The 22,041-nt window shown below is 38.4% G+C and overlaps 1 protein-coding gene across 6 annotated transcripts in view; it reads left to right on the forward strand.

The window, feature by feature from the left end:
• The window catches only part of RPAP2 (RNA polymerase II associated protein 2), an 85,383-nt gene that overhangs the window by 58,166 nt on the left and 5,176 nt on the right, over positions 1-22,041 (forward strand). The window contains exon 12 of one of the 6 annotated variants that reach the window (XR_005022592.1): positions 1,172-1,302. The exons of 4 other annotated variants lie outside the window; for them this stretch is intronic. Coding sequence is in view for 1 of the 2 variants with exons in the window: in XM_036874352.1 (XP_036730247.1) it covers positions 15,739-15,802 (64 nt within the window). In the remaining variant the exon portion in view is untranslated. Of the gene's footprint in view, positions 1-1,171; positions 1,303-15,738; positions 15,835-22,041 lie in introns of those variants that run through there. One more of the 6 variants, XM_036874352.1, reaches the window with a different exon arrangement.

Here is a 22,041-nt window from a genome sequence, read left to right on the forward strand (position 1 = left end):
CCCTAGCCTCAGGGTTCTGCACCGTAAGAGTGTGATAATCTTTGTGTGTGGACACCACTGGTTGGTCCCATTTCTGTCTTAGAGCACTGAAAAAGTTGGAGCCACTATGCTGAGAGAATTGTTACATAGCAGTAGTTATGAAGAAAAGTTTTTCCAACACACATCTCCAAAGCTGCGCTATAGAGCTGTCACAAACAGGATCTAGATATAAAGTTTAAAGTCACTACAGCCCAGCCCTTTAAACAAACCTATGTGTAATATATCACTACTAAGTGAATTACAAAGAACTTGTTTCTTTTCAATTAGAAATATCAATGGAAAGCATCCCTGCTTCCTTATTAATAGGTAATCCTAAAGCATTAAACGCAAACATTATCAGGACATAAACCATCTGTTATAAGAAAAACATTTTATTTTATTTGGCTGTCATGGTATTTTATATAATCAAAGTTTTTATCAAAGTTTTTATCTCAGTTTTTTAGACAATAGTTCTGAAATAGAAAGCTCATGATGACATACTTCTTCATGGTATGTTCTTGTCTATTTTTCTTTTAGAAGTCCTTAATAGTAATAGCCTCACATGCCTCTTGGTTTTTTCAGATTTGGGGACTTCAGATTTGTGCCTAGGATAAAATTAAATTTATGTAAATTATTATTAAGCATTGTTATGGTATTTTTAGTAAATGTAATTCCCTTACCCCAAAGACCACCTTTAACTATGCAAGGGTCTCTTAAAATCCTAAGTTGAGTCTCATTCTGGATTTTCCCTTGCACTAGCAGTGTAGCCTTGCACAAGTTTCTTAACCTCCTTGTGCATTTTTTGTCTTATTGGCAGTAAGAGGGGACTAAATCCTGGTTAAATCAACTTGGCAGTGTGAGTTCAACTATGAGATGTTATAAGTAAGAAACAGTTTTAACGCAGTATGTCAAAGGCTACTGAAGGAGACAATGGAAATGAGTATATTTAGCATAGGAAACAATGTAATTGTGCTGATAGCCATGGTGACACTGCCCAAATGTTACTACTTTGGTATTTTAGTCCTTAAGCTTGGCCAAGAAATACGTTGAATAATATTGCTAGCCATTCTTTCTGTGGAAAGATTACAGAGTACTCATTTAAGTAAATGGGTTGAACACCCCCCAAGATTCCTTAACTGTCTTTCTACTACAGACCTAGCTGACATTATATTGCTCTCCACATCAAAGATGAGGGACCTGCCCTGGATATTTAAGGAAACAGTGAAGTGATTTAGTACCTCAGCAGTATAAATACTAAAGGTGGTGAAGAGCAAAGTAAAATGTGTAAATTGATTTTTTTAATGTAAAATTATCCTTTAGAACTCATTTTCTTACAGAATCCTCCCTATAACCATGGATCTTTTCTCCCCCGCTTCCATATCATTCTTTTTTTTTTCTTTTTCTTTTTTTTTTTTCCATATTATTCTTTACATTTTATTCTGGGAATAAGTCTTACCAACAAATAGGGACATCTGGAAACCTGATATTTTATGTCAGAATTTCTGATTCTTTGTTCAGATCACATTTAAGGAAATTTTTGTTTTTAATTTATTTTTTATTTTTGGCTGCATTGGGTCCTCGTTGCTGCCCATGGGCTTTCTCTAGTTGTGGTGAGCAGGGGCTACTCTTCATTGCGGCGCGCAGGCTTCTCATTGCAGTGGATTCTCGTTGCAGAGCACAGGCTCTAGGCATGCGGGCTTCAGTAGTCGTAGCACACGGGCTCTAGAGCGCAGGCTCAGCAGTTGTGGCGCACGGGCTTAGTTGCTCTGCAGCATGTGGGATCTTCCTGGACCAGGGCTCGAACCTGTGTCCCCTGCATTGGCAGGTGGATTCTTAACCACTGCACAACCAGGGAAGCCCCAAGGAAAATTTTTAAAGTAGTTCTAGAATAACTTTTTTTTCTTTTATTGATGAAAAGATCCCAACCATTCATTGATATAATTTCTTTGAACTAGGTATGTTGGAGTAATCTGAGTTTCCTCTTGGAGATAGTAGATTGTTAGCTAAAGGAATGATAAGCTACCTTGCCTGTAGCCCTGATTTTCCTTCTAAAGAGTTTATTTGCACTTTTTTTTAATGTTTTTAATATCATGCCACTAAAACCAGCATAAGTAGAGCCCACATTATACCAGGAAAGGATGAGACTCACACTTTGCTGTAGCATCATAACTGTAAATCAGTGTAGAGGCTGACTATACAATAATGGAAAAGTTTTCAAATATTAGAAATCTGACTTTAAAATAACCAACGAATGTTTATTGAGCAGCTGCTATGGGTAAGACTGTATCTTAGGCCTTGTGGGGGATACAAAGATTAAACAAAGATCCTGCCCTGGAAGACTACCAGAGGTGGAGGAAAGGGGGAGATAGATATGTGCACAGGTGACTACAGTAAAAAGTTGAATGTATTATTAAATGGCAAGAAAGAAACACAAACTGTTTGGGGGTTCAGAGAAGCAAAAGAGCTCTGCTAGGGAGATCAAAAAAGGTTTCACAGAAGTGGGATTTGTGATGGGCCCAAAAGATAGAAAGTGTTTCAAGAAATAGAAATGAAAGGATGCGAGCATTCTAGGAAGTACCTGTGTAATGAAAAAAGCAAAAAGAAGAGATGTAGTGAAGAGTATAAGATAACTGGAAAGAGTGGTTGGGAAGTTGGGTGTATTGTAAAGATAGAACCTTTTAATGGCAAGGAAAGTTATTTTAGTGGACAGTGAAAGTCATTTAAGTTTTGAGCAGAGAGTACCATCATGAAGCCAGTGTTTTAGGAAGATCAGTCTTGCTGGAGTCGCATCTGATCCTGTCTTCCACCTTGTGCCAGTCCTTCGAAGGCTTCCAGTTGCTCTTATTGTGGCCTACATGGCCCTGCGTCATCCAGCCCCTTCTTCTCCAGCCTCATCTCACATCACCCTACCTTGTTCTCCCATTCCTACCACTCTGACCTTCTTTCCAGCCCTTCTCATCATACTCTCCCTCAGCATAGGACACAGGTTGTTCCCTATATCCAAAATGTTCTTCCCTCCCCTCTTCCTTTGGTTAATTCCCCTTCATCTCTCAGAACTTGAGGAAGTGTTTCTTCCTCAAGAAACGTTTCGTGGACTTCCCTGACTAGATCAAGTATCTTTATAATACGCTATCATAACACCATGTACTTATCTTTCCTAGCACTTGCCCTGTTTTCAGTTTTATATTTAGTTGTATGATTACTTGATTAATGTCTGTCTCACTCAACTTGAAGATTTTAGGGGCAGGTTCTATGTCTGATTTTACTCACCATTATATAGCCAGCACTTCAGCATCGTGCCTAGAACATCATAGATTTACAATAAATACCTGGCAATGAATGAATGATTATTTAGGAAGCTATCATTTCTAGCTTTTTGTTGACTTCTTCCCTCCTGCCTTCAAGTGCTTATTCATCTTTAAAGTTTAAAAAACAAAACAAAAAAAAAAAAAAAAAACCTATCCTTTGTCCGTAACTTCACTGACCCCCCAGACTATCATCCTTTCATTTGCCAAACTTCTTGAAGAGCTAGTCTGCTGTCAGTGATTCCCGTGCTTTTCATTAATCCCTTGCATTCTGGCTCTTGCCCACAGCATTTATGAAATTGATTTTCTCAAGGCCTCCACTGGTAACAGCCTAGTTAACCAGCGAGCACTGAGACAGTGAACTAAAATGATTACAATGAAAATGAAATGGGAGAGACAGACGACAAGAGACATTACAGCACCAGAATCTACAAAGTTTAGCAGTGGGGGTAAGGGGAGCCAAACATGATTTCACAAAATTAAGACAGATAACTGGGAAAAATAGTGGTTCTTTTAGGGAAGAGAGTATGAGGAACTAATTGAAGGAGATACTGCATTTGGTTTAATACCTGTTCTCCAAGCACTGAGACTGTTCCTGTTCAGGGAGATTCAAGGTTAAGGCAGATTATCCAGTTGGGCAGTTCCCCAGTAGGAGTTGAAAATGTGGAATTGAAGCTAAAGAATGGTAAGAAAAATCATAGACTCAGATTTTAGAGTCATTATTGAGATGGGTGAGAGGCAGAGGTAGAGGGTATTAAGTGCAGAGGAAAGAGAATCTGTGGAACAGCTGCATCTATGCCAAGGTTGCCTGAGGAGTACAGAAAAAGGCAGAAAGAGGGGAGGAACAAACATTTGTTTTTTGGAACACCAACTCAAACATGCTAGACTCTTTACCTACATTATTTCATTTGATCCTCACAATTCAGTGAGGTCAGTGGTAGTGTCCCACTTCCCAGAGAAAGAAACAGACCATGGGAAGACAAGCACTTTGTCCAAGGTCACAGCTGGGATTTTGATTTCAAAATGTGTGCACTAGCCACTGCCCAGTGTACCTTAGAAAGGTATGTGTACAATCAGAACACTGTCAAGGAATCCAAAGCAGGTTTGAGGTTCAAGAAAGAGGTGGTAACTACCTTCCTGAGAACCAGGCAGCTATCCTCTGCTGAACAAAGACAAGGGCTGAACAAAGGCTATGGTTTGGGCAACCACAGTTGTGGGTGACCTTCAAGGAAGCAGTTTCCGTAGAATGATAGTGGAGACCAGATTGCAAGGGCTGCTCTAGTAGACAGTTGTGAAGATACTAGACATAGCAAATGTTGACCACTCTTCATATGGTTGGCATAAAAGGAAAGAAGAGAGGGATTATAATCCAATAGGACATGGTAAATCTTCAGAAGACTTCTCAGGATAGTGGAGGCTTGAGCATGTTGGCAGCAAAGGGGAAGGAGATGTCATACAGGCAGGGTTGGGAATACTAAAAAGACAGTGTAACTGATGGGATGTGTTCCATGAAGAAACTGGGAATGTCATCAAAGGCATATTTGCCGATTATTTTTTCTTCCCTGATCCCTGTCACCCACCTCCCTTACCCACTTTCCCCCACATGTTTCTCCCTCCTTGCCTTGAATGTCAGTGTTGTTTGGTAACATTTTGCCTCCTGTACTTAATTTCAAAAGTGAATGGACCAAATCTTGTATGTTTCTCCTTCCAAAAACTCATATTAGTGTTATCATTTCATTACTTGTTCTAGTTTATCCCCCTCCGCCACAGGTTAGTGATCTGCTTTAGAATTAATTTAGGGCAGCATTTCTAAGTTTGACCTGTATAGCTACTGTGTTTAATTCTGGTGTCTAACTTTTTTTTTTCAGATTTATGATTTTTACCTGCTTTCTCATCTTTTATAATCCACAAATCAGTCTTAGGGACATATACATGTACTTCACAAAAAAATACACACATATACACACACATACATACACACACACACACAGTTTCTACATGAGAATAAGAGACTTTCCATTCATCCAAAAATTGTGTTTGGACAGTATGTAAACAATACTAAACCAGGAAAGATGTCTACAGTAAGTGAGGCAAATTTGAAACTGTTTTCTTACCAAAACATAATCTCCATGCAGCCAAGGACATTGTCTAGATTACTTTTGTCTCCCTAAATCTGGCACTCAATCTGGCATTTAGTAAGCACTAAGTGAATATTTGTAGAATAAATCGAATGAATGGACAGGAAAAACTTGGATAAATTATTGTTGGTGTTATGAACTTCAAAATAGAATTGGTAGCACTGGTAAAATTGCACAGGAAAAAAACAAATAGTTGCTTACTATCATGAGTAAAAAGAAGGACAGTAACCTTTGTCTTGGTAATGATTCGTATTTTCCAGGGTGGATATTGTCTGATAAGGATGTGACTAGCCTAAAAATGACTGCTGCTTTTAACCACATCTAGCATTGCTTTTTTGCAAATAAATATTTATAAAATCTTTAATAGAATTAATGAAAAACAAAACTAGATGTAACTGGGAAATTATCTTTTAATTCATATAATTATAAAATTAGTAAGCATTTTAATTTTTTTAAATGTCTTTGATTTTAAAACTATATTTCAAATACTGCTTTTCTCTGATTTCCATGGACTTACTCTTTCATATTCTATGGACTGATAAATAGAAGAATTGATTATAGAGCAGTTAATCACCAAGTATGTAGATATGGCACTAAATCTTTTATTTATCTGATGCATCACAGACACAATTCTGGAGAATTCTTTAAATGTTTTACATGTTGGTATTTGTTCGTTGAATTGGAAGCATTTATCAAATATTAATGGGTCTTAATGGAAAATTTCACTCTAGAGGCAAACTCTTCCTTTAACTAGTCTTACTGAACGTATTTTATTAACTAGTCTTGCAAACTTGCATGAAAATTATAAGGAAAAAAAATTATTATTCCTAGGCATATTGAGTGCTTGTTAAATTCAAGAACCAAATCACCTAGTGTGTTTTTTCTCTGTTGTCTTTAAACACTTCCATTTAGATTGTGTATTATAGAGACTTAACACCTTTTTAATATTTTTCCTGCCTCTGACTTTTCTCATTCTGATAGTTCTAGTTAACAGTAAAGTCATATGGTTCCTGAAGGCAAAACTAAAATACTTCCGATTTACTCCTGGTTTAAATATTTTTACAAAGTTTTACAGCAGATTATAAAGGCCAAAGGGTAAAACGAGGCTTGCTGTTATCTAGTTCTCACTATTGCTGTTTGTGTCATCCCATATCCACTTTCAGGGAGCAGTCTGAGAGTTGGCTCTTTGTCATTTTAGTACAGCTCAGGTATACTCTGCCTTAAAAGACAAAACATATCAAAATACATAAAGCTTAATACTGAAAATTCCATTGGAGCAAAAGTACTCAGGAAACTGCTTGAACACCTGTAATTTCTGTGGAGGTGAAATCACATTATAGTAACTGAATTGTCTGTACAATTTCACAGTTTTATTTATTTACTGATTTTCTTTCCAATGAGTTTTTCAGGCCCCACATCATGATGTTGTCTGTCACATGGAGGTTTTTAATTTCAATGAGTGACAAATCAGCCACACTGCAAAAATGTTTTTTAAGAATATGCAACTGCCAGGTTATAACTAGTATTCCTGTGGTTTCAGTGCAGAGAAGTATGTTGCTCATCCAAAACACTAACACTTATACAACTTTCACATGCTCCAGAATTCCTCAAACTGTGTAAAACTAAATGCCACTAATCCTCTACAGCACACATTACAGATTGAGAGATATGGTTATACGTTGAAAGTAGGAATAAAGTTATGTATTCTTTCCCCAAAGGAAAAAAAAAATACACATTTGGAAGAAAAAAAACCAAAAAAACCTTTTTATGTAATTTGAAGGACTATATGAACCCCAGTATCCCAGGTTAACATGAGGAAGTGGAGTCAGCAAATATAGGTTTCTCTTTTGAGAAAACTGATAAGAGTAGGAAAGAAATTGAACTGCAACAATTTGTTTTGGAGAAAAGAGACTTAAGCATGTTTGTAGGGTATGGAGAAGGAGCCAGTTAAAAAACAAAAAGAATCTGAAGCTGAGGGCAGGGTTGGGGGGTAGACATGCATGGTGGAACAGGGTCCCAGAGGAGGTACAAAGAAGTGGGATCATGGTTACAGGCAGCAGTAGCTTGAACAGGAGAGAGATACATCTTCTGGGGCAGGAAGAAAATAAGTGAAGAGTAATGTGGCTATAGGTAAGTGTAAGTAGAAGGGAGATATTTATTTATGTATTTATGTATGTATGTATGGCCGTGTTGGGTCTTCGTTGCTATGCGTGGACTTTCTCTAGTTGCAGCGAGCGGGGACTACTCTTCGTTGTGGTGAGCGGGCTTCTCATTGTGGTGGCTTCTCTTGTTGCGGAGCATGGGCTCTAGAGCGCAGGCTCAGTAGTTGTGGCACATGGGCTTAGTTGCTCCGTGGCATGTGGATCTTCCCGGACCAGGGCTCAAATCCGTGTCCCCTGCATTGGCAGGCGGATTCTGACCCACTGCACCACCAGGGAAGTCCCTAGAAGGGAGATTTTTAAATTACGCCTGACAACTTCAAGTAAGATATGATGTGTTCTAAGAGTGAAGAGATGATGGTTGAGTAGGGCGTGAATAAAAGAGGTAACAGTCATTGAGAGTATCTGGAAAAGGACCTAACCAAGTGCCAGAGAAAATTGACAAGTTACCCAGCTGAAGCCAGAGATCATGGGTTTGTAGTTGTATCAGTCTTCGAAGTTCCCTTTTTCCTGCCACTTTCCTATCCTCCAGTAGTTTTCAGCCATCCTTTTGTAGGTGTGGAGAAAGCAGGTTGTAGCACTACTTAGTTGTAGTTTTGATGAATAGGAAAGCTAAGACAAGGATGCAAGAGATTCAGAAGAGTGCTGGTGAAAGATTAGTTCAAGAAATCAGGACAGATATAACTGGTAAAGGGTAATGGAGTTATCTTAGGAAGAAAATTGGTTGTCCTAATAAAATGTTTCTTTTGTTCCTCCCCGCAAAGTTGTGTCTTCAGCTCTGACATTTCTCCTAGGTTGCAAACCAAAATTTTATGGGGGTGGGGGAGCATCTCCATTTGATATCCCTCAAGCAATTCACACTCAGAAATCTGGGACTGAGCTCATCTTCCCTTTCTTTTCCTTTGGTGGCATTTCCATCTTCCTAATTACCCAGAATTGAAGTTTGACTTGGCTTTGGTGCTTCCTTTGCCCTTATCTCCCATATCTAATCAATTGCTAAAGCCTTCCTTCCTAACTTCTCTTACCCAATTGTTTTTCTCCTTTCCCGCTGCTACCAAACCACATCAGGCTTTCATTACTTGCCTAGACTGCTGCAATTATAGCCTTCTTAAACACGTCTCTTGCCATGTGTCTCTTCCCTCAAGTAGTCCATGCTTCCTCCAGCTACCAGAGTAATCTCACTAAAGCTCAGTTCTGATCAGGGCAGGCCTTTGTTCAGAAACCTTCTAATACCCCATTTCTTATCATGTAATTTTGCTTGAAATTCAAGGCCTTCCTTAAGTGGCCCCAACCTGCCTACCCAACTATTTCTCTTTTGTGTCCTTACATTGTATCCACTGACTCTTTTCCCCTACAAGCATCTCTGTTAGCTTGTATCTTTGTGGACTCTGCTTAAAATGCCTTTCCTTTTCATGTTCGTGGGTCCTAGCATTCAAGACCCACTTCAAATGTCACTACCTCCTTAGAAGTCTTTCTTAACCCCCCAGAGGTACAAATAATATCTTCCTTGTACAAATTTCTATAGGTGAGACCTTTCTTTTGGACTGTATTACCTTCTGCTTTGTTACATAGGTATTTATATAGAGATCTCATTTCCTTTGCTATTCAGTTTTGTCCAGCAGTGTAGTTAACAAGTATAACAAATGATCAGAACTGCACAGATTATCTCAATTCAAAAATTTAACAGTGGTTCTAAACACTGGTTGTCCATTAGAATCACATAGGGAGCTTTTAAAAATTACTAATACTTGGGAATTCCCTGGTGGTCCAGTGGTTAGGATCCCACTCTTTCACTGCCGAGGGCGTGGGTTCAGTCCCTGGTTGGGGAACTAACAACCCGCAAGCCTCGCCGTGTGGCCAAAAATAAATAAAATAAAAGTTACAAATACCTGATCCAGAGATTTTGATTGACTGTTCTAGGGTGGAGGCTGGACATATGTATTTTTAAGTTCCCCAACTGTAATTTGTGCAGACAGAATTGACAACCACTATCCTTAATTCTAGTGCAATTATTAGTGTGCTAGATAAAGATATGCTAAATCAGTTAATTTAAGTATGTCTGCCAGGATTTGCTTGCTGAGAGGCATGTCTTAACCTTCTTCTAAAGTCTTCATTAGTTGATGATGTTGGAAGATGCTTCTTGGCTGTCACAGAAAGGATGAATTAATTAGAAACAATAGAATTGTCTGTTTTCATTAGCATGTTTTATTTTGTAATGACAGATTTCAAAAATTATTTGAAGAGCATATACAAGTGGGCCTTTGAAATCATAAGGTCTACTCAGTTCTTAAAATGAATCAGACATGTGAGCTTGTGTGGTATAGTGGTTAGAAGTGTCGACCCGTGGGAGTACTTCTGGGGTTATTTGCTCATCTCTTACTGACTACGTGACCTTAAGAAAGTCACTGGAGTCTCACTTCGGAGTTAACACTTGCTGTAACTTCACAGAAAGGTTGAAGATCAACAAGTTAGTTTCATCAAGAAAAATTTCTTTTTACAAACTTGGAAATCACTGTAGCTTCTTATGTTTGACTCAGTGGTTGAGATCCTGCCACAAAAGGAGTAACTGGGAAAAAGAACTGGTGTTCTTCAAAGTAAACAATTTGCTCTAATTTAGAAAGCCACCCACCACCCATTTTAAAGTATCTGAATTTTAAACTGAGCTCTGACCTCTTGGCATTTGTTTCCTTGTCAAACTGTTTACTCTTTACTGAAAAACAACATCAAGAGCAGCTTAGGAAAGTGCCATGAAGGAGTTATCTCTGCACGTGGCCCAGTCCATGTGATTTTATGGAAAAGGAAAAGCTCTTCCACAGGTTGACTTTTTTGGTTCTTTCCCTGTGCCCCCGGGGCTATTGTGTTACTTCAGGGAGGAGGCCAGGGGCCACAGATTAGACAAATATTTTTAGAGAATCACTGACAGAGTTGAATCTTCTTCTGCCTTCTCCCCAGTTAAGAAACATGTAAGGTGGAAAAAGAGTTATATAAATATGAGCCCTGAATATACAGATGAAATCCCTTTTGAAAGTTTATACTAAAAATTTTTTTTATATCTTAAAGAGACGTTTTAGAAAATGCCTTGGGTTTGTGTGAGCCCTCAAATTTCTGAAAATAGATGACATTTTGACCCTTTGCATTACTTACTGGTCACAGCTCTCCTTTGTTTCAGTTGAGTGTATGTTTTCACAGACAGAGGTTATCATTTTGCACTTCTTCATGTAGAGAAGGAGGGAAAATCCCAACTCATTTTTTTGAAGAATACAAAGTATGGGTAAAGTGACAATTGTTACTGCAGTGCATGAAGGAATATCAAGACTTCATAGATAAGCAAGATACCCTTGTGATAAAGGTGTCCATTTTCAGCACTGTTCTTAACCAGTGTGATCCTGGATAAATCCCTTACCCTGTCCAAAGCCTCTGATACTTGCGCTGTCAAAAGGAAACTAGCTGGGTTGTTGAGACTAATCACACTTGAGGAAATTAAGTGGTATAGCCTCATCAAAGAAGACTGTGCAGTTAAACCTCATCTTTCAGATCTTTCAGTTACTCAGGCCAATATTAATAAAGATGCCTCATCTATCCCGGAAGACTTTTGGTTTTGTTTGATTCTAAGCCCCTGAAGTGTCAGGTATTGTAATATCTGTTCTGTTCTCACTGGTAAAGTAACAAGCATAGTGTCTGTGCATGTAAACATTGAAAGTACTTCTTTTTAACAGAAATACTCCTCCTTCCCAGCCCTAAGTTCTGAAGGATGAGAGAGTGAGTGTTAAAAAAATTTCTTTTAAGCCCAGCATTATCTTTTAGCGGTCTGCATATTCATCACCTTTATGCGTGGTAATCAGCAGAACAGGTTTCCCTACTGCAACAGAACTCTGTAGGAACCCAGTAATTTCTCAAATCTGATAGGTACAGAAAAGTGTGGCTTTTCACTTCCTATCCTTTCCTCCAACCCCAAACCATAGAGAAGCATGCTTTCTGGTGACATTTATTCATATAGACATTCTCACAGCATTTTCTTCACTTAAGATTATATTGAATATGAGGAGTGTTGTTCAGTGTCATTTTACAGCAGCCTACCAGTTTGATTGTGCAAGTTTGGAAATCAGTAATAAACCCTTAGGAAACTCTGAGAGTTACTGCTGCTTAGTGTTGACGGTCAGGTTAAGGGATGTCTGTGCTATATCATTTAAGGCAAATGCCTGATGTGATCTTCACCCATATTACCCAGATTATTCAGGAAACGATAAATCAGACCATGCTGTGATTTCCAGTGTTCCAAGAGTCGCACTATATATTCCCCAATGGGAATGAATGCAGTGATCAAAGCAATACGGACCACAATGGGAAGACCATTTAAATATCCAAGTTCATTACTGACTTTTAATGCACTACAGGAGATGGATAACCTAGAGACCCATCAGTTGTTTAGCTCCACTTCTTCAGTAAACCACAACTTTAACTCTTTATATAGCTTTCTCTGTTGATGTGAAACAAACCAGTGACTCACAAAATCATAGGTAACTTTCTTCTGAGCCTTAATCAAGAGTTTGTACAGCTCTGAATCCTTGGATATAAAGATTTATAAAAAGGCCACTTTTAATTAAAAATCTCTTGTTTCAGTTGTCAAACTTTGAAACTCCTCTTACTTCTGTGTATAATAATTCCTGTTAACCAGATGTTGTTTGATAGCTCAGTAATAACAAATGGAGGGTACCTGTCCTAACCTGACTTCCAATCTCTCCTTTTGATGTGTAGCATATGTGGAGCAGTCAGCTAAATAAAGGTCTTATCAATAAGATGCAGTTTGACACTTGGCTTTTTTTGCTTTTGTCGTCATGCCATTTACCATATGGTAAAGAACTGGTTATAGAAGGCTCCCTTTCTTTTCAGAATAGAGATTTGTTTGAATCAGTGGAGTTTTCATGAGAAGTTTCCTCTCTTGTTTGTGATTTATACATCTGCAAGTTATGTCATTTTTGTCATATTATATTCTCCAGGATACAGACTTTTTGTGGTAAACCATCCTTTTAGTGTCACCTTTAGAGGTTTTTATTCATATTTAAAAGTACATGAAGGAAATAAATTGAAACATAAAAATATTTTGTTCTTACTCACTGCCAATCACAATTTCTGTTGATTATTTTAAAGGTATTTCCTACATAAAGCACATTGTTAAATACCAACTATGGTATATTACTATATTATTTAAGTAGAGTAGTTATTTGGGCCCAGTTTATTGTAGTTTTCTTTGATATTCACTATTAGAAGTTGTAGGACTGGAACAGAGGTTTGAGTCCCTTTCAATGTATAATAGGGTGGAAGTTGTTCTTTAATTAAAAGGGTAAACAGGTAAGTGATTAGCATACACAGATAAAGGATTAAAAGGAAAGGAGGAGCCTAGGGACTCTAACAAAAAAGGGGAGAAGGTTGATAAGATTCTGAGATTGTACTTCAAAGATAACTTAGATGTGAAAGATTTTACATCATGATATCTTTCTCTGAAGGTATATTGTTCTATGTTTTGAAGTAATGAATTTAAAAAATATTTATATTCTGGGACATTGCATTTTAGGAAAATGAGAAGCTATAAGTGGGGGACATAGGGAATAACACCAATCTGAATAAGGAGCAGTTAGATGGCATCTATTAGGAAAGATTAAAAGGACTTGGAATTGAGAACCATTTTCAAGAATATGAAGGAATAACTTTTAAGAGCTGGCCCCCAAAAAATTCTGCAAGGGCCATTTAGATTATATACGAGGAACAATGTCCAGGATTTAAAATGCGTTAACCGTTGCAGCATGCTACACATAGAGGTATAGAATCTCCCTCCTTCACAATCATGGAGGTAGTTTATTAACTGTCTTGTGTAAAGGGTCCCAGTCACTACATCAAGAAAGGATCTTGAGTCTCTTTTCTTAGATCTTTTAACTCTTAATGGGAGGAGACTAAAAGGGAGTGTAGATTCCAAAAACAACTGAGTCCTCATTTTGTGGCTATATTCTGTTACTTTCATTGATCTAGAAAGAATAAGAACACACCCCATTCAAAAACAGTAGTAACAGCCAGAAATACACAGAAAGAAAGACCGGTATTAGTTGGATTGTAGAAATCCTAAAGTGCTCTTCCTTTTGGCCAAGTGTCATCTCCTTTAGAGTGAAAGGAATTTCCTTTCCTTTCACATTTAACCTGTGAGGCTAAAGTACTTTTGCTCCAGAGGAAGGCACCAAGCAACCACTCAAGGGCCAGCCCCTTGCTCCACAGTTTCCTCTACAGGACTGGAGTGAATTAAGCGACAAACCAAGCCTGCTCAGTGGCACTTAGCCCTACTCACTCTTGGCCAACACTGAGTTTCAGGACACATGGAAGGGAGGAGGGGAAATGCAGGAACAAGTGATAGGTCTTGATTTAATGCTTGGCCTACCTGATGAATTTAAAGCTCATCTCACCTCACTGATAGATATTCTGAAATATTCTAGCAGGAAGATGCCGCTACGTGCGAGCAGGAGGAGCCAAGAACATGTTTCCTCCCTTCCTTCCTCTAAAAATGAAAGGAGGAACATTTTATGAAGAAGAAAAAGTATTTCAGTAAGCACAATAAATTAGTGACCTCTTAAGCTATTTCTTCATTCAACAACTAATTAGTGATCATTTACAATGTGTCAGGCATGAGGGATACAGTGAATGCAGTGAATACACGAGTCATTGCGCTCGTGACATTCACCTTCTTTTGGATGAGAGATAGACGGTAAACAAGCAAACAAATAATAGAACTAAATAATAGTAAGGACTATGAGACAAATAAAACAAGTAGGTAGGTAGAGAGGGCGAAAGTGAGGATAGATTTCACGTGGGAGAGGTGACATTTAAACAAAACAATTACATGAAGGAGAACACCATGTAGAGATCTGGGGGAAGAGCACCCCAGGAAAGAAAACAGCCAGCCCTTAAGTGAGGACAAACTAAACCTTGGCATAATTGAGGCAAGGTTGGTCAGTTTGGCTGGAGTGGAGTCAGCCAGGGAAAGTTCTCTCTCCAACTGGTAGATTTTATGAGATATTTTTGGTTTTGTTAAGCATCTTCCATACTTAAGTGATTCAGTGTACAGGAGATCTTTCACAGACCAGACCTTGAATATCCTAGAGCCAAGTGGTTCCTTTGGATTTCTCATCTCCTATTTTAATAACTCCCATCATCAGACTTATAGTATATAAAACATTATATTAGTGACTGAGTTATTCACTTTAAATTAAAGTTGGTACATAATAATCTTCTAGTATAAGAGTTGGCAAACTTTCTGTAAAGGGCCAAATTACAAATATTTTCAGCTTTGCTGGCCCTACAGTTCCAACTACTCAACTCTGCTGTTGTAGCACAAAAGCAGCTGTAGAATACATAAATAAATGGGCATGGCTGTTTTTCAGTTTATTTACGAAAGTAAATTATTTACAAAAGTAAATTATTTACAAAAGCAGCAAGCCAGATTTGGCCCACAGACCATAGTTTGTCCAGGACCTGTTGTAGTACACTGAGAAGTGCTAGTATGGGGTAGCAGCAGTTTCAGTTCTATAATCATTCACCAAATTATGTATTAAGAGAACAAGCCTGTGAGGAATACAAGATGGATGAGTAAAATGTGATCCCAGTCTTCCACCTTTCTGCTTGGTGCGAAAAATATATACAACTAACAATATATACTTTCATATTATTTGAAATATTTATGAAAATATTCATGTGATAGAAACAAGGAAAATAAAAGGCCCAAAGAAATTTGATTCCTCCTATAAGTAGTTATTAAAGCAAGAGAGTGACTTAATCATATCTGTGAGAGAGGATTGTGGTGGCAATGTGGAGACTGGACTGGAGTGGGAGACCACTTAGGCTATAGCTGTAGTCCAAGCAGGAGATGATGCATCTGAATTAGGACAGGGACGGTGAGAGTGGGGGAGATGAAATGGATTCAAGAAGCACCTCAGAGGAGAATCAGCAGGATTTGGTAACTGACTGAACAAAGAACATTAAGGGTTAAGAGTTAAAGATGACTGAGATTTCTAATACTAGAAGGTTTTGATGAAGATGAGAGCTCAGAATTTCAGGTTTGAACATAATGTATTTGAGGTACCTTTTGGACATCCAAGTGGAGAAAAATCCCAAGAGAGAAGTTAAAGATTTGAATCATTGATAATCAGAGCCATGAGATGGGATGTAGTGCAGAAGAGGGTCAATATGAAATCATAGGTAAGACCTATCATTATTAATGGGCTGATAAAAAAAAAGAAACGCCAACAAGAGAGATCATAAAGATTCAGTAGGAGGAGGAGAACTGTGACAGAGAGTTCCTGAAAAGCCAAAGAAGGAGAATTCTAGGAAAGGAGGAAGTGATTGAGGACATCAAATACTGCAGTCAGCTGGAAAAAGAACTAAGAAGAGGCTTTCAGATGTGGCAATTAAGGGACCATAATTGACCATGTAAAGAATAGTTCCAGTAATAAGTCTTTGTTCATTTGTCCTTGGGCCTGGTTCTAAGCACACATAGACTGTGTTGCATAGTGCTTTGTGCTTTCCAAAGCCCTCTTCCATGGTCACTGCTAACAAAAGCAGATTCTGCACAGAACCCTGTCTCCAAGCTCAGTGCAGTGCTCCTCACACCCCAGATAGGTCCTCACACCCCATTCAGCCGATGATACCTATCATTAGGGTGGCATGTACCCTAAAAAGAATCCTTGCAGTTTATTAGTTGCATCTTTGGCAGTGGCAACAGCCAACTCTTATCATTGACCAAAACCATAACAGTCTGATAAAAAGTTATGATCTTGCCTCAGATTCATCTGTGCAAATAGGCACAGAAGCCTCTTGCTACAGAGATGACATGGAAATTCAGCAGATGTCCAGTAAGCAGTCAGTCTGGTAGAGTGGGCAGGTAGCCAGTTGCTATTAAGTAATAAAACATGTTAAAGTAGATGAGTCAAGGAATCTGGAAAACATAAAGATTATATATAGGCCTTATTCAACTTTAAATGTAAATTACTTTGGAGATAGAAGCAAATCATAATTCTTTTGAAAGAATCATTCATAAAATTATTATATTTTCAGGGTTTAGCATCTTTCTTGACATATTATTATGACTTTATAACTTGTCAAAACCATCCTTTTTTTTTTGTATTAGCCTGGTTTCTAGGGAGGATATGTTAAAAGGAAAACCACAATTTTTACATGACTCCCCAAAAGTAATCCACTGGATTACTAATGTTTAGAGGTGCACAGGAACTATTAGAGTATTTATTTATTTATATCTCAGCTTATTCCGAAAAGGATTTAAGTCAACTTAAAATTTTTAGAAAGCTAACATATTTCTTATGATCATTACATTCTGTGTTAGGGACTGGGGGATGGGGAAGAAGTCTTTTCAGTTAAAGATTGAAGGAGAAACACAAGGGAATAAATAAGGTTAAAGGAAATCTCACTGGCTAACTTTCCAGGAGTATAATTATGCAACAACTCTTAGGGCTCAAGTGTTAAGAGTAGTCAGGAAATCCTGGCTCCAGGTGCCTAAGGATTGCTATCTATCTGCTTGATGACTTGCTGCAGAAATCCCCAGGTCCCAAACTGCTATTCCTGTCTCCTAACAGACACCAGACCTTGCGTGATTCCTCTGTTAGCATTTCCTTCTGCCTGCCAGCTACTAGCCATTTTTATATTTGTAGTCCTCTAGTTCTCGAAAGCAAATTTAAAACATTCTGTTTCTTCTGCATGCTCATTGAGGGCACAGTACACATCAATCAGGCAAGTAAAGATTAAATTTATATAGTGTTCTATCACCTGCAAAGAATGAAAGCCATAGCCTACAAAGTATGAAAGCTTGCATATTAGCGAAGAGCATGGGCTTTTTGAGATAAGTTGCCTGGGTTCAAAGCCCTGACCTGCCACTTACTATCTTTGTGACCTTGGGGAAGGTACTTCCATTTTTTGTGCCTTTCTTTCCTCACTCATAAAATGGGAACAGCACTATACCCCCAGCATCATTGTGCAGTTAAAGGAGATAATTCATGCTTAGAACAAGTACATAGTAAAACTCCAAGGTAGCACATGGTAAATGGTATTATAATCATTATTATAATTGATTTTTTAAAAACCTGTTTACAGTATCCTACTTGACTTTTGCAATAATAACTTCTAAGGAACTTAAGTATTATTAGCCCTACTTTATAGATAGACCCTAAGGCTTTGATATTCAACTTGCCAGAAATCATAACAAGTGGTTGCTCAGAGCCCTATTTTGAGGAGTCTCAAAACAGGTCCAAGCTCATTAAGAAAAGAATGATTGATTCACAGTATTTGTCATGGGCTCAGGAGCGAGATTGCATTGTTGCTTTCCTTTTTCTTTTCACTCCTAGCTGAAGTTTCTCGTTAACTCTAATTTTTCTTTATGAATTTATTTATTTATTTTTGGCTCTGTTGGGTCTTTGTTGCTGCGCGTGGGCTTTTCTCTAGTTGCGGGGAGTGGGGGCTACTCTTTGTTGTGGTGCGCGGGCTTCTCATTGCAGTGGCTTCTCTTGTTTCGGAGCACAGGCTCCAGGTACTCGGGCTTCAGTAGTTGCAGCACGCAGGCTCAGTAGTCGTGGCTCGCAGGCTCTAGAGCGCAGGCTCAGTAGTTGTGGTGCACGGGCTTAGTTGCTCCACCGCATGTGGGATCTTCCCGGACCAGGGCTCAAACCCATGTCCCCTGCATTGGCAGGTGGATTCTTAACCACTGCGCCTCCAGGGAAGTCCCCCAAAATATTTTCTAACTAGGGTAACTGATAGACCAATTCTCTTACAAACTTTTTATCTATAATGCTTTTAATTTTCTGCTTTTATGTAGGCAAACAAGTTGAGAAATCTAGTAGTCACCATTTATTTCTAATTTGAGGGTTAAGTTTTAAACATATTAATGGCACTTTGAGAAGTAATTGAGAAAACTTTGTTTTCATATATGAGCCAAACAGTAGTCTTGTTGAAAATCAGAGAAGTTGTTTTGGATATATCATATAATTACCATCTTTAAAACACACAAAAACTAGACTTCTATGGAGCTGACAGCTGATCTGAAGAAAAACAAATACAAATTGGAAAAGAAGAAGTAAAACTGTCACTGTTTGCAGATGACATGATACTATACATAGAGAATCCTAAAGATGCCACCAGAAAACTACTAGAGCTAATCAATGAATTTGGTAAAGTTGCAGGATACAAAATTAATGCACAGAAATCTCTTGCATTCCTATACACTAATGATGAAAAATCTGAAAGCGAAATTAAGGAAACACTCCCATTTACCACTGCAACAAAAAGAATAAAATACCTAGGAATAAACCTACCTAGGGAGACAAAAGACCTGTATGCAGAAAACTATAAGACACTGTTGAAAGAAATTAAAGATGAAACCAACAGATGGAGAGATATACCATGTTCTTGGATTGGAAGAATCAATATTGTGAAAATGACTATACTACCCAAAGCAATCTACAGATTCAGTGCAATCCCTATCAAATTACCAATGGCGTTTTTTATGGAACTAGAACAAAAAATCTTAAAATTTGTATGGAGACACAAAAGACCCCAAATAGCCAAAGCTGTCTTGAGGGAAAAAAACAGCTGGAGGAATCAGACTCCCTGACTTCAGACTATACTATAAAGCTACAGTAATCAAGACAATATGGTACTGGCACAAAAACAGAAACATAGATCAGTGGAACAAGATAGAAAGCCTAGAGATAAACCCACACACCTATGGTCAACTAATCTATAACAAAGGAGGCAAGGCTATACAATGGAGAAAAGACAGCCTCTTCAATAAGTGGTGCTGGGAAAACTGGACAGCAACATGTAAAAGAATGAAATTAGAACACTCCCTAACACCATACACAAAAATAAACTCAAAATGGATTCGAGACCTAAATGTAAGACTGGACACTATAAAACTCTTAGTGGAAAACATAGGAAGAACACTCTTTGACATCAATCACAGCAAGATCTTTTTTGATCCACCTCCTAGAGTAATGGAAATAAAAACAAAAATAAACAAACAGAACCTAATGAAACTTCAAAGCTTTTGCATAGCAAAGGAAACCATAAACAAGACGAAAAGACAACCCTCAGAATGGGAGAAAATATTTGCAAGTGAATCAACGGACAAAGGATTAATCTCCAAAATATATAAACAGCTCATGCAGTTCAATATTAAAAAAACAACCCAATCCAAAAATGGGCAGAAGACCTAAATAGACATTTCTCCAAAGAAGACATACAGATGGCCAAGAAGCACATGAAAAGCTGCTCAACATCACTAATTATTAGAGAAATGCAAATCAAAACTGCAATGAGGTATCACCTCACACCAGTTAGAATGGGCATCATCAGAAAATCTACAAACAACAAATGCTGGAGAGGGTGTGGAGAAAAGGGAACCCTCTTGCACTGTTGGTGGGAATGTAAATTGATACAGCCACTATGGAGAACAGTATGGAGGTTCCTTAAAAAACTAAAAATAGATTTACCATATGATCCAGCAATCCCACTACTGGGCATATACCCAGAGAAAACCATAATTCAAAAAGACACATGCACCCCAGTGTTCATTGCAGCACTTTTTACAGTAGCCAGGTCATGGAGCAACCTAAATGCCCATCAACAGATGAATGGATAAAGAATATGTGGTACATACATACAATGGAATATTACTCAGCCATAAAAAGGAACGAAATTGAGTCATTTGTTGAGACGTGGATGGATCTAGAGACTGTCATACAAAGTCTTACAGTTGTTTTTCTGAAGTAAGTCAGAAAGAGAAAAACAAATATCGTATATTAACGCATGTATGTGGAACCTAGAAAAATGGTACAGATGAACCGGTTTGCAGGGCAGAAGTTGAGACACAGATGTAGAGGACAAACGTGTGGACACCAAGGGGGGAAAACCGTGGGGGGGTGGGGATGGTGGTATGCTGAATTGGGTGATTGGGATTGACATGTATACACTGATGTGTATAAAATTGATGACTAATAAGAACCTGCTGTATAAAAAATAAAATTCAAAAACTAAAAAAAAAACACACAAAAACTAGATTTCTGTGGAGATGACAGCTGATCTGACTGCTCTGACTTCTTGTTTTTAGCCAGTGCTATCCCATCCCCAGTATCTTTGGTCTTACTGTGGGGAAGCAGCAACTTGATATTTTAGTGTTGACATCACCTACGTATGAGAAAAGCCAACAGAGTTGACTTCTGGGTTCCACTTTCTCTACAGGAAAATGCCTCAGGAAAAGCTGGCCACAACTGCCTATAAGTTCACCCAAGTACCCAGCTTGAGCTTGGCATTAGAAGACTTGGGTAGTCCTATTTTCAAGTATAAACTACCTTTGGAGCATACCTGCAGACAAAGCTCATATGAGAAACTGGTACTCCATCCGCTCGCTGTAAAGAAATAGAGGAGAGGTGGGGAAGGAATAAGTGGTTTTCTTGGGTAGAACTCTAGATTTCACTGGACTGTTAGAGTTACCTAGTCTCTAATTCTTGCTAAAATACCTTCAGGAATATAGAGAATCTACCACCTCCTCAGAGTCTAGGGCATCTTTGGACAATTCTAACAAATTTGTCCTTTTATTTCTGCTTTCTGTATGAGATGGCTAATAAGCAAGGAAGAAATCTGTCTCAGAAAATAACATTTCTCATTCCACACTCACTACTGTGGAATTGTTCTGCTCTGATTTCTTGAGCATTATTGATTTAAATCAGAGAGTTATTTTATTTATATTTGATGTGCCCACTGGCAACGACCAAGGTTAAATAAGCATCTGTAGAGGTTTGTGTGGGAAGTATAGACTATTTGGGGAAAAAAGAATTTTCTTCCAAAAAACTTTTCAGAATGTTCTTGCAAAGGCTCTGTGAAGCATGCTCTCTGGAGATACAAAAACTTATGAAAAGGAACAGTCTGCACAGTTTGTGATTAGATATTTTTCACTTTTTTAAAATTATGTTTACTAATCACATTCAATGAAAATTACTTTTAAGAATCTATTATAGGACTTCCCTGGTGGCACGGTGCTTAAGAATCCACCTGCCAATGCAGCGGACATGGGTTCAAGCCCTGGTCCGGGAAGATCCCACATGCCGCGGAGCAGCTAAGCCTGTGCGCCACACTACTGAGCCTGTGCTCTAGAGCCCGCGGGCCACAACTACTGAGCCTGTGTGCCACAACCACTGAAGCCCATGCGCCTAGAGCCCGTGCTCCACAACAAGAGAAGCCACTGCAATAAGAAGCCCGCACACCGCAACGAAGAGTAGTGCCCACGCACCGCAGCAAAGAGTAGCCCCTGCTAGCCACAACTAGAGAAAGCCCGTGCACAGCAACGAAGACCAAACACAGCCAAAAATAAATAAATAA

The sequence above is a fragment of the Balaenoptera musculus genome, chromosome 1, assembly GCF_009873245.2.
Source record: "Balaenoptera musculus isolate JJ_BM4_2016_0621 chromosome 1, mBalMus1.pri.v3, whole genome shotgun sequence".
Lineage (NCBI taxonomy): Eukaryota > Metazoa > Chordata > Mammalia > Artiodactyla > Balaenopteridae > Balaenoptera > Balaenoptera musculus.